At 37.5% G+C, this 16,309-nt stretch overlaps 1 protein-coding gene across 1 annotated transcript in view; it reads right to left on the bottom strand.

The window, feature by feature from the left end:
* Positions 1-2,777: 2,777 nt before the first annotated feature.
* LOC108669609 (ankyrin-3-like) overlaps positions 2,778-16,309 on the bottom strand; it is a 35,408-nt gene continuing 21,876 nt past the window's right edge. The window contains exons 8-10 of the mRNA XM_018156987.2: positions 5,460-5,516; positions 3,734-5,297; positions 2,778-2,975 (exon numbers count right to left, since the gene is read on the bottom strand). Coding sequence (XP_018012476.2) covers positions 2,778-2,975; positions 3,734-5,297; positions 5,460-5,516 — 1,819 coding nt within the window. The remainder of the gene's footprint in view (positions 2,976-3,733; positions 5,298-5,459; positions 5,517-16,309) is intronic.

Genomic DNA, 16,309 nt, shown 5'->3' with positions numbered 1-16,309 from the left:
GGAGCGCGAAGGCGGAACCATTTACTGAGTATATATAGTTTGGAAAATTAAGATTTAAGTGACTATCCCTGCATCCCAAATATTTCGTGTTTAAAATCATCGTATTTTTGACTAATTTTACCTGAATCTCTCAGTCTGTATAATACATTGTAGATAAGGAAAATTTATTTTCTAGAAGTTTCATCTAGACACTTTGCAAACTCAATAATTTTATTTTTTAAGTTAAATGTACGGAGGACAAAATCTACGTTAGTGATTTTTTGACACAATAAATTTGATTGAACTTTTGATTGGACCCGGGCTGTCTAACTAAACAATCAAAGAAAATTCCTTTCTGTGGTAAGGCATATTAGCAATGAACGTAGCTATGATTTTCTTGGATAGAAGCCACAGGCACAAATTTCTCTCAGCAGCAAGCCACCAAGCCAATTACAATTTCCTGCCCATTGCAGTACATCATACTTGCAACTGTTCAGCTCATGCATGTAAGTGTGATTTTTAGTATGAGCTGGGTTTTTATCTGAGACGTGAGAATGCTGATCAGATTTCACTGTGTATTCAGGTCCAGTGTGGACTGTGGAGCCGGCCAGCTTCCGCCATCCAGCTTTTCGCCACTCGGAGTAAGTATTTTGGCCTGTGGAAGTTAGCTGGAAATTTGAGCACGAGCCAGCCAGTTGCTGTCCAAAAATCCATTCGATGCATGAACTAGAATGTGCATAAAATTTGGCACTCATCAATCAATAAGAGTCTTGTTCTAAAGGATTTGGAGCATACGAAAATACGTGATTAACGATGTTTTCATTTCAATAGTGAAGTTGGAAGCAAGCTTTAATTGTGACGCAGAATCCGTGGGCATAAATCGGATGGACCTCCAATGTAAGTCGAAGATTTCTAATTATTGTATTTTAGAAAATGTTCCGAAAGAAAAACATTCTCTTCATATCCTCTTTTGTCCTGAAAATGAAGCAATACTTCTTGATGCTTGACGTTTTATGTTATCATTGTCAACACTTTAATGTAGTACGCCTAGACTATAGAGACTCCAGACTATCATGCACAAAAATGCACACTCACGATAGTCAGGATGCGAATTTCTAGTTTTGTATGCGGTGCTACTAAGAAAGCATGAAAAAGAACATGAGGTGGCACTAAGCGGCCAGAAAGGGAAATGAGAAACGGAAAACAGAGTTGGAGATGACAAAAGTCTACAGCGTATGATTGGGTTGACTGTAGGTGCGTGGGGTTTGCTTCGGTTTGAGGGAAAGGAATGCAGTAACCATCAGTGCTTTGAAAGGTTGCACGGAGGTTCGATATAGCACTTTGAAAGGGTGATTTGTGGTTCGATATTAAGTTTTGTGAAAATCGAAACGATATTTACATTATTTACATGTGTTTTTCCGCGTTTGAATTTTTTCATTTATAATAAAAGATGATCTGGTGAGGGATTCATTCTACTGCATTCCACAAGTGAGGCTACACAGAGTCCGAGTAGGAAACAGTAACAATCCATTGCACTGAAATCCTTTTTTTATTCCGATTAAGAATGTTCTCTATTATTATTCCGATATGCTTTACCCTTTCTCTCTTTTATCTTTATTCCAAGTTTTTCCTGTCTCATCAGTATTTTTCGGGACATTTTCCTTTAGCCCTGTTGTTCCGAATAATTTCTAGTAAATGATTCCGAAACGCAGGTACCTACAGCATAAATGATGAAATTCTAAACAAAAAAAGTAAGAAAAGACTGCAAAGAATTAAGACAAAAAGTACAATTTAATTGGTTAAAAATTAAGAGTGAAATTAGAGCAAAGTATGCGAGTTGGCTGATTGGTTAGGTTAGGTTATGCGAGTTAGGTTTTAGGTTAGGTTGTGTGGGGTCGGAGCAGAGCACCAGCTGAGGGGAGGAGTGACTGTTGTATAGAAGTAAGTATGGCTGTAGCTCGTGGATATTGTGAAGGGATAGGGCTGAAGGGGTTAGATAAATAATGCTTTTGGGCTGATAGATTCTGGCCATTGTTTCGATGACTTGCGGCTTTTAAGCTCGCTCGTTTAATACTATGAAGGGATTAACTTTCAGCTCAATTTTGAAAAGAAACTACCATAGCTTCTAGCAAGCTCGACGTCTGCGTGGGGACCTCATTGAAGTGTACAAGTATACTCATGACTTATACAAGGTCCCAGATTGATTACTAGAATTTGAAACAAGAACCAACACCAAGGGCCACGGCTATAAACTAAAAAAACAGCATTGGAACACATCCATGCGACAAAATTTCTTCTCGCTTCGAGTCACCGACATGTGGAACAGCCTCCCTGATAGCATCGTTGACGCTCCGAGTATGAATCTTCAAAAACAGACTAGACGAAGCTATGCAGGAGCATATGTTCAGTCTAAAATGCCCAGCAAATTACGGACCAGGCAATAAGTCCAGCAGCTATCTCAATCAATCGTCAATTATGGAAAGATCGGGTTCCAAAGCACGGATCCCTTGTGAATCAAGTCACGAAAAGTTCAAGAATCGGCAACAGGCCATGGGCCTATTTCTTCAACGCCGACACATCTATTCTATTCTATTCTAAGCTTACCCGGAAATTAATACGGTCTAATTATGGGGATTGGGGAGGGGCAGTGATGTCCTCGAACATGCGCTCGGACGAAAGTTCAGAATTCTTGTTCCTCACCTTCATTCTAAAATTTTCCTGCAGTAGAGGCCAGCAGTTTTTCAACTTTAGCCTCAAGAAAAAAAATGTAATCATTTTTTCACCAGAACTATATTTGCTCACCTATCTGATGCTTGTACACATTTTTCAAAGTAGTGGTGCAAACGCCCGGATAGTTCTTCATGCTTCTTATTGAATTTCATTTTGCAGAGCAGGAAATGGAAGAGCTCAGCATGCTTGCCTTTGAACGCATGGTCCACGGGATACTTGCCGCCTTGGTTGGGGGAAAATAGCGTGTTATCTGTGCCGTCTTCACTCTGTTGGACAATGAATACAAATATGAAAATGAATCTTCAGGAGTCTGCCCTCGATAGTTGAGTTGTTAGGGACCGCCTTTAAATATAATAATTTCATCGATCGTTAAATTACGTGTTTTGTCATTTTGTTTTTGAGTCAACTATTACGTGACTTCGTGTAGACCCGCCCTGTCTCTTGTCATTGTCATGTGATCCACCACGCGCCACGGAGGTTAGTAGTTGTATTGTTTATCGTGTGTTAATCTTCCGTGTTGATATAGTGGTGGCCTTTCTGGTGATATTGAGTATTGTAATTTATATTAGTTTATTATTTATGTTTGCCATATTCATTTGTAAGTGTTTGCTATATTCATTTGTTTGTGCTGCGTAAATTCAAGTCCTTAATTTGTATTTGTTTTTATCAACGGGGCTCCGATTCTAGAACATTCGTAAGAGTTGAAAGTCAAGGACCAGCAAGATACACGGTTTATAATTTTGTATTTTTTGGTTATCTTGTATTTATCGTTCATTCATTTATTATTATAGTTCTTTATTTATCATTTTTATTCATCCTTTATTTACGATCATTTGTCAAGCGTCTGGGGTCAAAGAAAGCCTATTTTTTGATTAGTCCCCAACAGAGTTATGAAGAGGAAAGATTTGGAGGTGAGTCTTCTAACTAATCATTTAAGTAAAAAAAAGCTATACATGCACATATTATACACAATCATTAGAGGAACAAAATTTTCTGATTAGGTACATTTGCCTATAAAACTCACCCCTGAGCTAGTAAGCAGTTTACAGCACTCTAAGTGTCCATTTTTTGATGCCAAATGCAACGGGTGTACTTGAATTTCACGTAGCTTCGCAAAATCGGCGGTTTTCAGAGAACGGAGGAGCAATTTAAGACTATCAGCGTGACCTTGTTGGGCTGCATAATGGAGAGCGGTTAGGTTTTGCTTGGTAACTTTAAGGACTTCTGGGTCTTTGCGACGAAGCGATTTGAGAATTTCTAGATTCCCAGCCTGAGCTGCCAAGTGCAGAGGAGTTTCCCCCTTTTTATTAGGCATGTTGACGATATCATGAGAGTTCCGCAACAGATTTCGAGTTACCCACTGAATATCTTCTTCGTGGCAGTTCAAACAGGCTGTGGACTGCTTCGCCAACAGGTGTAGTGGTGTCTCTCCATCTTCATTAGTCGCAAGCCTATCAAATGAAACATTTTTTTCCAGCAATTGCTTAGCTGTAGCGTAGCTCTTGTTAGCAATTGTGAGATGTAACAAGTTATTATTTTTGTCATCTTTGAAACTTTCCAAATATTTATGAAAGCTTTGCCGCTCAGCCATATATCGAAAACACTTTAGTGAACTGCCAGCAGCCAATACCACAAGGTTCTTTATGACATTGTCATCTAATTTTTCATCTGGAATCTTTTGCAGGAAAAAGTTGAAACACTTGTCATTTTTTTTTGTCAGTGCAATGTCCAGAGGCCGTTCCTGTTTGCCGTCTCGTTGAAAACAATCAGCACCTAGCTCATCAATGAGAAACTGTGCCACAGGAATGATATCTTTGGTTGCCGCAAAATGAAGAGCTGTTTTTCCGTCAACGTCGGAAATTGTAACATCTGTAGCAGAAAGTTTCTTGCATATCGTTGCGAAGCCGGACTGCGCAGCGAACATTAAAGCAGTCTTTAGTTGTTCAGTCTGCATGTTTACGTATTCCTTTTCGCCTTCGGAACAGGTTTGAGTCGCGAGCAGCTGAGTGACGCAGTCCAGTGATCCGCTACGAGCGGCAAAATGAAGTGGGGTATAGCCTTGCTTAGTGGTCATTCTCGGATCTCCCCCTTTCTCCAATAAGATCTTCATAATACCATGCCTTTTTTCTCGCGCTGCAAAATGTAGTGGGGTAAAGTTCTTTGCATTTTGTTGGTTGATGACTTCTGGAGTTAAATATGCATGTATTTTCTTACATACATTCGTCTGACCATATTTAGCAGCGTAATGGAGAGGTGTATCACCTTCTTTATCTACAGAAGTAAGCAAGGCCTTGTTTTTTTTGAGAATTAATTCGCAGAAGTGATCGTGGCCTTTTTCTACAGCAATGTGAAGAACTGTTTTATCGTTTTCGTATCTCTGTGTGAGAGTTTCCAGCGAAACATGTTTTAACAGAATATTCAGCACTACGAAATTCTTTCGCTTCCCAAACGATACAGTTTTGTGAAGCAATTTTTTATCTCTGATCATTGTGTCTGGGTCGGAACTTTTGGTAATAAGTCTTTTCACTTCCTCCACGTTGCCGCTTACAATGGCTTCATCGATATCCATTTCGTTACCGCGTTGAGCGCTGAAATTAAACCAAAAAAGAACAGATTTTAAACCTTAATATGCATCAGCAGTCATAATAAAATGGTGAAATTGGAAACACGAATTTTCAGACTTTATTATTACAAAATCACGCATGTCTAATCTACAAGATCATACATGTAACACGAAAAATTACACTGACTCATCTTCCTCCGCGTCCTTTGATGTTAGTGGCGTAGTCTCCGACTTGGCGAAATGTCTGCAAAATGTCATAAAATACAAAAACTCAAGAAATAAAAAATTCAGGAGAATGAATAATTGAAAGGATTTAAGCATACTAAAGCCATGGACAGTACATTAGCTCTAGCTACACTTTTGAAACGTTATGAATTTATTGAGTGAAAATCCATTTGAATTTGAATAGTTGTTTGATTTATAAAGAAAAACGGGCGAAATGATTGGCGGCATTGATATTTGTGTCTTTGATTTCTCAAAAGAAGTGAGTGCTTGTATTAGGTTACCATAAATTTGGTAAAATTCACCCGTCAATCCTAGGAATACGAATATGAATGGCATCCTTAAAGCAAAATTGAACTGCCGATTATGTATACTACCAATACCCGCAGCTACTATTCCTAAATATTGATAAAGTAGGTAGAAGTTATACTTCAACGCTCGTTTTGTTGATGATCACATGACAATTATAATTTAATCTTTTCTCGCCGTTCTTTTCAGTACGGAGAACTAGTCCGAGAGTCTAGAAGCCTCTTTCGCCAAATTGAGAACATAAAAATAATTTTCAATATGAATTACTTGATGGTCTTCAACAGAATCGGCAAAATATACTCTTGAAGAGTAAATTATTTACAGTTTATTTGCAGTGATATCATCATAGTCGCTAAATAATTGGCGTTCATATGATGCAGTAAATGATAAATATCGTAATTGTAAACTAGCATCATACGGCAAATAGCCAATTGAGGAGATTTTATCGGTAAAGCTTTTAGAAAAATGATTTTAAACAAACAGTTTTGTACGACTCATTCTTCCCTGAAAAACTTTTTTGTGGATTTTCAAATTCTTGAAGTCAACTAATTATATTCAAGGGCACCCAAGTATTGCTCAAATTTTGATTCAAGAAAACAGCCTAATTTTAGATATCGATCATAAGTTGTATAATTTACTAACAATTTCTTATATATTTATCACCTACGGGAATGAATTTTTCGGTACGTCTTTGGAATAAATTTTATCGTTATGAGGTGATGAATTAATATATAAAGGCATAATTGAATATAATGTGAAAATAGTATGGTATATAATTGTCAGTGTTTATTAGGCCATTAGCACTCTCGCAGATTACACTGTTCAACAAAAAAAATTCATAACTCAAACCAAAATACCTTTCTCTAAAGGAATCGAGGTCGCTGATTTCAAATCTACAAACAGATGTACTCTAGCACGTATAGTTTTCGAGATATTCAAAAAATAATTTTGATGAAATTCCTAAAAATGCAACATTTGGTAATCTGAACATGATTAAATAATATTGGATTATACATTTCAAACATCGTATTTCTGTAATTAAAACATAAGAAAATGGTAATCAAGACAGTTTAAAAAAGTCTTACCTATTTGCTGTGGTATTTCTTTCAGAAATGCCTTTTCCCTCTTGATTTTCGACGGTGAGTTTCTTCCCTCTTGATTTGCGACGGAAAACTTCAGTTTTGGTGCCTGGTTCTAGGAGCCCCCATTCTTTTAACCTAGAGCCTAAAAGTTCGGTATTATCTTTAGTAAGAGACATATCTCTGACAATGTCATTAAGTCTTTGCTGATTGACCAACAGCAACTTCGGTTCAAGAGAAGAGGCTCCATATACATGTTCTGAGTCAGATGAAGCCATCTCTTCTGGCGAAGGTTCCTCATCCTCTAAAAGAGAAGCTGGTTGTGACACAGGAATTGGAAGATCTGGACCATGAGGGACAGGTTTGATGGCTGATGGGCAATCTGGATATAATATTTTTGACTTTTGTTTCTTTAGTCTTTGCTGATTGACCAACAGCAACATAGGTTCAAGAGAAGAGGCTCCATGTACATCTTCTGAGTCAGATGAAGCCATCTTTTCTGGCGAAGGTTCCTCATCCTCTAAAAGAGAAGCTGGTGGTGGCACAGGAATTGGAAGATCTGGTCCATGAGGGACAGGTTTGGTGGCTGATGGGCAATCTGGATATAATATTTTTGACTTTCGTTTCTTTGAGAAGCCAGCTATATTAGTCATGCAGAAATAGCAATCATTTGCATGATTTGTTGGTTCTCGCCAGATCATTGGGATAGCAAATGGCATACTCTTTCTTTTTGAGCTTAACCATTGTGTTAAACTGACATAGCAGTTAGAACAGCAGATATGAGGTGCCCAATTTTTATCCTGGTCCCCAACTTGACAGCCAAAATAGTGCTTGTATGCTATCTTCACCTTGGAGGCCAAATTTTTTCTCTGATCTTTTGGTGTGAATTTGCCACAAATGTAACAGAAGTTGTCAGGGTTGTTGTTACAATTTCGACGATTCATTTTAAACAATTACTGCCTAATTGAAATTAAAAAAGTCAAATTAGTGCTTCCTTCAGATTAATTAATAACCTAGATTTACCACGATCAAACTTTTCTGGAATGAAATTGTGAAAAAGTTTAAGGAAATTCGATAGCAATGGTACAAACACTAAAAAATATAATCTCGGCTATTATTATACAATGAAAATGCATTTGAAACCACCAATACACAACACACTTTTACCAGGCAATCCTTATTTAGAATGTACTTTCACTTATGGAGGCTGACCCTGAAGTTATATGCATAAAATACTTTCACAGACATAACTTGAAAATCTGACGTGCTAGAAAAATTTCAAGGGCATATAGTCAAATGGTGTAAGACAGGATCGCAGCCTTCATGGGGTAAGAAAGGACCAGCCCATGGCGTGCATTCTAATTGCACTGAATTCAATTTGACAAAAAAAAATATGTTAGAGCAATCATTGCCTGTCATTTCAGCGTTTGGGGCAACCCTCTTCTGCAAATAATGAATTTCTGGCTAATTTTCAAAGAAAACCTATGTAAATGGTAAAAAAATAGTTAACCCTGTTTGGGAAATAAGCTCTATCTAATGACAAAAAAATTTTTGGCCAGGTTTGTGGATGTAGGCAGGTAACCTCAAGTAATAGGCAACTTTTTAGACATACTAGGCATTCCTATCCTGCTACCATCACTGCTTGACATGTATTCTAAAATGGGGTAAAAAAGAACCGGACATGGGGTAAGAGAGGACCACACAAGTGGTTTGTGGGTTTTACCACACAAGTGGTCCTATCTTACCCCACAAATGGTTCTGTCTTACCCCACAAATGGTCCTCTATTACCCTACAATTTATCAAAAATAGTTTTTAAATTAATATATTATTGTGTAGTACAAGGAGTATTTTGGTCAAAATTTTTATCTTTTGCTCAAACTTCATTATAACTTGTTAGCTTTTTTAATTAGAGAAATTTAGTGCACTATTTTAAATTGCATCAAAGGGATATAGAAAATAGGGATGTCTCTTCCCATTAGTAAGCTGCAGAACTATATGCAAGATTGTTTGGGGAAAAAATCACTGTGTGAAACATGAAAAATAATTATGTTCACAACTCTGTGAGAGGGCATGAGCTATGTTTGAAGAAGTGCACCACAAATGCAGTTAGCAAGAAAACACATGATGTCTGATACTTGAGTTATTATCCATTGGTTTTATTATCAATTTGATAAATTTTTCAGACAATGACACTAATGGAATATACATGAAGCATTTAGCAGTGCTCTACAATGAACCAAAGCCAACCCTCTATTACTATGCTTAACAAAGTTTTCTCGTGACAAAAACTTCACGGTGACTGATATTAGAGTTGACTTCCCGCAGCACAAAACGGTAACAAGTGGTTGATTAATCAAATAACGTGTTTCTAGATGGATAATATTGAATATCAGATTTGTACTTTTATTAAAAACCTTGTAACATAAGAATTGCCAGTTGGTCCTGTCTTACCCCATGCCTGGTCCCATCTTACCCCAGTGAGGTAAGATGGGACCAGCTCACTTTTTTTAATCTGTACAGAAAACTGTGTTAGATGCAAAACATCTGAGTTGTAGCTTAGAAGCCCATTGCATAACTACACCTTGTGATTGGTTTAGGGTTTTTTAGTTATTCATGGTATAGATGCTACAGGCTTGTTAGTGATTTCGGTCCTGTCTTACCCCATCTGACTATATATACATGGAATCAGCCGAAAAAAACACGTCAGATAAAGGAAATTTCATATGAGTAGTAAAATTTTGTTTCATAGTGTTATTAACATCGCAGAACATTCGTGCATCGTTGCTGGTATTGAACACGCAACTCACAGTTCTGATTTTGCCGTGCTTAACCGCCCGGCCACCTCGCCGATTTGACAGGCAGCTGGGGTCGAACCCACAACTCACTGCTTTAATCTTGGAACTCTGAACTCTAACCAACAGGTGATATGATGGTGTGTCAATGAAATAATTAAGGTGGCTATATTAATTAATAATTATTGGAACACACAAGGTTTGTGTGAGTGTCCCCTGTGCTCCTCAAATTGCAATGCGGCTGCAGGAAATACCAGCTCCCAGCAAAGGAGCATCTTAATTGGCTCGCGAATAATATTACAGGCAATGTTACAGAAACTGCGACATTCAAAGCAAAATAATAAATTCTTGGCATGGAAATGGGAGGGAGCGCCAATCCCTAGCACGTCAGGTGCCTCGTGCCCAACTCTTCTTTCTTCTTCTTAAATCAAAGTTTATGAGAGCCTTTGAGTACTAGTTCAATGCGGCCCCATGACAGGACGGTTAAGGAAATTACGTTATTTTATTTTCAGCTATAAATTTAGGTGTTCTGAAGAGTTGTCAATGTTTCTTGACGGCTGAATGACTACAGAATGGGGCCGCCAACGTGAAGACCACACCGGGGTGGAGAATCCCACGCCAGGGCAGAGGATCCCACTCCAGGGCAGAGAGTCCCACTCCAGGGCAGAGAGTCCCACTCCAGGGCAGAGAGTCCCACTCCAGGGCAGAGAGTCCCACTCCAGGGCAGAAAGTCCCACTCTAGGGCAGAGAGTCCCACTCTTGGTCAGAGAGTCCCACTGCAGGACAGAGAGTCCCACTCCAGGGCAGAGAGTCCCACTCCAGGGCAGAGAGCCCCACTCCAGGGCAGAAAGCCCCACTCCAGGGCAGAAAGCCCCACACCAGGGCAGATACTATGAGATAGTCCCACTCCAGGGGGAGATTCCTGGGGGCGCAAACCACTCACCTGGGGCACTAACCACTCACCTGGGGCACTAACCACTCACCTGGGAGCACTAACCACTCACCTGGGGGCACCAGCCACAAACCCCGGGTGCACCAACCACACATGGGGCTATCTTAAGCCTTAAGGTCTTTGTGAAGTAACGGTTCTAAACACTCAGACAGTACACCTGGCGGAGCCAGTCAGGACTAGGCGACGCACAAAAATTTTTTTTCTCGGATCATCTCGGCTGAACTTCATCTCAGCACAGCTTTTGCAGTGGGATGCAAGGGGCATTGATAGGTATTCGTCTATAGCCAGTAGCTCCTTCGCCGGCTCAACGCCTCGGAGCGAGACAGCAATGCACAGCATCCACGGGCACTTCAAATTTGAGAACGATTACGTGACAGCCGACAGAAGCCGGCTTTCGTCTCGGGAGCTCAGCACAGCACACCTACCGCTTCAGCGGCCAGAACAGAACTCTGCCTCGTGCCCAACTCTTACGTGGCGACAATTCTGTCCAAACAATGCATATATTGGAAACGTCGGTTAAAATAAATTTTTCGAACTAGTTAAATAAATAGACTTGCATCCTGATTTTCGGAAATTCGTGATTTTATCCCATATTAAATTAGTTCGAATCTTTTCTTCGCATTAATTCTAAGATTCGGATTCGATCATTAATAATGACTCAATAATGCTGACGCAATGAATCAATAACATTTAATTATGTTTACCACATCTTTAATTAATAAACAATTCAATTTCTGGAAAAAATAAGTGCATAAGATCTTTTTCAACATAACTTTTGGCATCACTGGCAAATGTTCAACTTCAAATGTTCGGGTAAGAATTGAGAGGTTTAACCGTTAGTCTAATAATAATACATACAGTATCATAGTGATAAAGCAATAAGATGAGATAGCGATAAAACTAGTGAGAGCGATATATTCACTTTTATGTTGCATTCAAACCATGAAAAATATCATGTCCTATTGGAAATACTTTCCAACAAGATATAAAATTCCCCACAATTTCATGTTGTGGGGAATTTTATTTCCCACAATTCACACAAAATTCCCCACAATTTGAATTAATTCATTTGTGAAACAAAGTTCCTGAAATGATTTAATTTAATTCAACCGAATTAGTTAGTTAATTAATAATTTTAATTGGTTTTATTGTCTGTTGATCGATTGAGCATCGAGCATGAAAAAAGTTCGAAGTATGACCAATCATATTTTGCGTCTTGATTTTTTTTAATGTCTTGATTACTGACTAAATTATAATTCCAAACATAAGCCCATAATTTTTTTGACAAAAAATTCACTAAAATCGGCTTAAATTTATAATTTACCTTATATTGTTTTCCAAACATATATTGTAAGCAATTATCTGTGAGCAAGGGTGATGACAAAATAATTACCCTGATGCACTACTTCCACTTGTCGTGAGGTGCGCTCAAGCTTATGACTTCCACCCAATCTTGAGATAAGTCTTGTTATCTATCAGAGATAGAAGTAGCGTCTGTTTCGTCGCCTACCAACGTGATGTGCGAATAATGGCATTGCCTTCCTACTGAAGAATTATGATGCCGGTTGAAGAGGCACTTACTAACGAACCGTGCAAGTGCATTATTCAATGGATGAAATATGGAGAAAGGCTTTCAGATTAAACTGATGTCTGGTAGGTTGACTTAACACTAGGTTGGCGAAACGTGTGCTCAACCACCGAACAGCCTCCTCTCTTTGATAGTGCATCAAACTTATGTTGACATAGTGTATTATATGCAACCCATTTTACACAAGCGACTGAATTTCTCTCTCGGCTGATGTCTTGCATGATAAGTCTGTTTTTGATCTTTCAGCGAATTGAATCAAATTTTCAAACCTAAACGGTTTCGTTGCACTCATTCCAGCGATCTAGGGTGAAGCCTGGTCACTATTTCAAATTAAACGCGATTCAGATGGTTGGATCCGCACACTAGGAATAGATGGAATGAATTGTAAATTGCTATTAAGTAAATTGCTTTGAATTACTGGTTAAGTTTATTTGACCTATTTTATTGTGAGTTCCTTCTAGGAAGCGTTTTTGTTAGTTTAATCTAACAATTTGATATATTTGATACTCTGGAAATAATCTCCACTATTTAATGAAATTTTATTTCTTATTATTCATCCAGATAATGGCTGATACCTTCTGATAAAAATTTTGGACCTTTATGAGCAGTGATGATAATGGCACTTAATGAGGATGATTACATATTAGTAATAATGATACGGACACTTGGTGAGTATGATAATTTCTGATGTTGACATTTTGCGATAATAATTGTTTAATATATTCCTGATATACCTAATATCAATTTTTAACTCCTCAGTTAATAATTCTTGATGCTGAGATTCTACGATACTATCATCACCCCATACTCAATGATATTGATACTTTGTGATACTCTCAGGTACTGAGACCTACGGGTACGGGTACAATAATTGAGGCTTTTTTATAGCTGGAATCACCGTTGAACCAAGACTTGGAAGCAAAGAATATGCCAGAAATATTTACTGTATTTAAATTGAAAAATTTCTAAGCCTAACTCCACCATCAGTTAAAAAATTTGGTAATAGAAGTAAAATGAAATTGGTTATACAGCAGCGAATAAATACAGTAGCGAATGAAACCCAAACGATCGTAGGAGTAGTTAGGTAGAAAAAGTTGAACATCTTGTTAAACATTCAGAGTTTTTTTCGACAATCATCCTTCTACTTTTATTCATTGATCTTTTCATAGGGAATTTAGTGTTCCATTTGATTATTAATTTGATTTTTATAACATTTTGAAATGATTATGAACCTGATAACCGGAACATATTCAATGAAAATAAAATAAATTTCTTTGACACTGCCTGAGCTAGTAACTTCATTTGAATATACTTTCCTATGAGAATTTTTTCTTCTTACAGTTCTTGGGGAAAACGATGCACGTTTGAATTGATGCTGGGAGATAGAGTAGTATTTTAATATGAGTACTCCATGATGTCGCCAATACTTTGATATTTTCGTCGATATAGATTCTGCGTAATCCCGTTTCATATTTCTACTACTTTTTTGAACCTGCACAAAAATGAAACTTTCGCATTCCGTTCCCTTACAAAATGTCATCTCTGCAACGCTGATTCTGTTTGGAATTGGTAAAAAATATTTCACTAACCTTTTTTGTTGGAATACTAATATATTCAGAATTCAACTCACAATTGAAATTGCGATTGAAATGTAAAAAGTTATCCTTATATCTTTGCGGTATAAGTAATCAAAGATACTGCAAGCTTAACGCAACAAAAAATTCTCACGCAATAAGGAAGTTTAAATTACTGTGATAGGCTTAGCGAACAAATCGTTCTTGTTATTACTAAATCATAATCTCATTCACCAGGAAATAATTAAACTAGATAGAATGTCTTGACGGATAAAGTCGCGGCCTCAATTGTAATCCTTAAGCCGCTCACAACCCCTCGTATATATGCAGAGTCTATTATATATGTTTGGCAGAACCTACTGTAATTATGCTCCATAACGCAAAAACTACCGTTAAATCCTGCTATAGTTATGATGTAAGGACACAATAATTGTAATAATATAACAAAAATTTAGAAATTGTCATGCACGGAACCTACGTATTGCATACCGCAAAGGCACACTATATCGCAAAGGCTCACTATAATTATGCAAAGGCACACCGCAAAGGCACACTATAATACCGCATTGTAATACTCAAAGGCACACTATAATTATGCTACGCGGGATCTAATGAAAACACGCTAAACAAAACTTATTGAAATAATAAATATGTGAACCAATGCGATACATATGTAAATAATACATATGTGTCATGCGACATGCATGAAGCTAATGTGATTATGCTGCGGAAAACTTAAGTTGATTTACTACACAAGTTTCCTGCGATATACGGACGTCGCTATCTCACCTCACAGGCTGCAGAGAAGAGTTGGAGAGCTGGAGATCAGAATTGGGCGTTATACAGGGTGCGGCGCGGGAACTTACTTATTTGAATTGCGCGCCACGTGGCGGCCATTAGTCCTAGGAAGGTGGCGCCATGCGCAATATGGTGCGCGGGCTATGAAGTTTTTCGTCCACTCAGTTCAGTTGCGACCATGCAGTGGTCGAGAGAGGAGCGCTTTTAGCAGTCTTCAATCTTTAGATATCTTCAATCTTTAGGAGTCTTTAATCTTTAGCAGTCTTCAATCTTTAGCAATCTTCAATATTTAGCGGTCTTCAATCTTTCAGCAGTCTTCGATCTTTTCAATCAAATAAGAAGACGTTTATTAAATCTAACTGATCCAAGTTGAGAACATTGATCCAAGTTCAACATTGAGTTTTTCATGAATGAATTCTGGAATGATTAATTTTATCACCATATAATATTTTCCTTGGTAGTGAGAAGGTTTTGTATCCATCTTATGAGATCTGGCTTCAGCCAAATTTTCTTTTTCAATTGCACAAGGCAATCCAATGGCGAAAAATTAATTTTCAGTCAAATTCAGTGCAGTCCGAATATTTTGCACTCGGAACTGAGAATAAAAAAAAATGACCGCAATCAAGTTGAGTGACTTTTTTGCCTGCTATTTTGCAGTAATCAAAAGAGGCTCTAATGCGACGCCAGTAAAGTTCCATTGTTAGGTCTCATTGCTGAGAAATCTCATTGCGACTATTTTTTCTTTGAAAATTTCACTTCTTAAGTCATGTAACTATATATAAATTAAACAATAAATCAATAGAAAATTTATTAAAATACAAAGTCTTGTATCAAAGAATATGGAAATTTTATGTTTAGAAGGAGACTTAGATATCCATAATTATGCAAATTGCTACAGTTATTTATTTAAAAGAAACAGTGCGAATGGAAACTATATAAGGCTCGGGTAATATCAGGATACGGTAGGTTATGCCTCGTATCGCCCCTATTAATTAACAGCTTTATTTTTACACCCAAACGCGCAAAACTCCAACGCAGACCGAAAATTAACCACATGATAGAGAACTCTAATACCACGCTTAATGCGCTTAAATTAAGTAGCTATAAATGTGCTTAAAGTAGCTTATTGCGACTATTAAACTACCAAAATTTCTACTTCTGGTGTCGTGAAATTGATTAGAATGGAACAATTTAGTATGCCGAAGTAATATATTAGAAGTTAAAGTCTAAATCGAAGTAAGAACGCTATAGAAATTTTTTATCAGGCTCTTTCCGAAGCAATATTTGCGTCATACTTATACAAGTAAATCGATGTCCTCAAGAATTCGAATTTATTGCTTAATTGACGGTTTTTAAATATTTAGTTAGAGGGCGTATTATGATTTAACTTTAAGGTTTTAGCTTATAGTTCAGGTGCTTCCGATCTGCGTATTTTGGAATCCTCGTATATTTTTAAAGAGAAGCCTAGTTTAAATGCTGCCTATAGTTCTTATCCATTAGAAATTGTGAATAGATAGGTACTTACTTTATTATTCTGCCCTTTGTCTGTAAATTTAGGTTTTTAACTTCTGTGTGTGTTTTTTTTTATTAACGCCAAACTAATTTTCTGCATTTATCTGTGTTCTAGATTTATCGAACTGACGATGGAGCTGGTCTCCGAAACGTTTTCAAAATAGATATGCTAAATTTTTGTGGTGTTTTCTTCGCTTTTAAATTTCTAGT

Source organism: Hyalella azteca, unplaced genomic scaffold, assembly GCF_000764305.2.
Source record: "Hyalella azteca isolate HAZT.00-mixed unplaced genomic scaffold, Hazt_2.0.2 contig14470, whole genome shotgun sequence".
Lineage (NCBI taxonomy): Eukaryota > Metazoa > Arthropoda > Malacostraca > Amphipoda > Hyalellidae > Hyalella > Hyalella azteca.
This window is presented reverse-complemented; position numbering and strand designations above follow the sequence as displayed.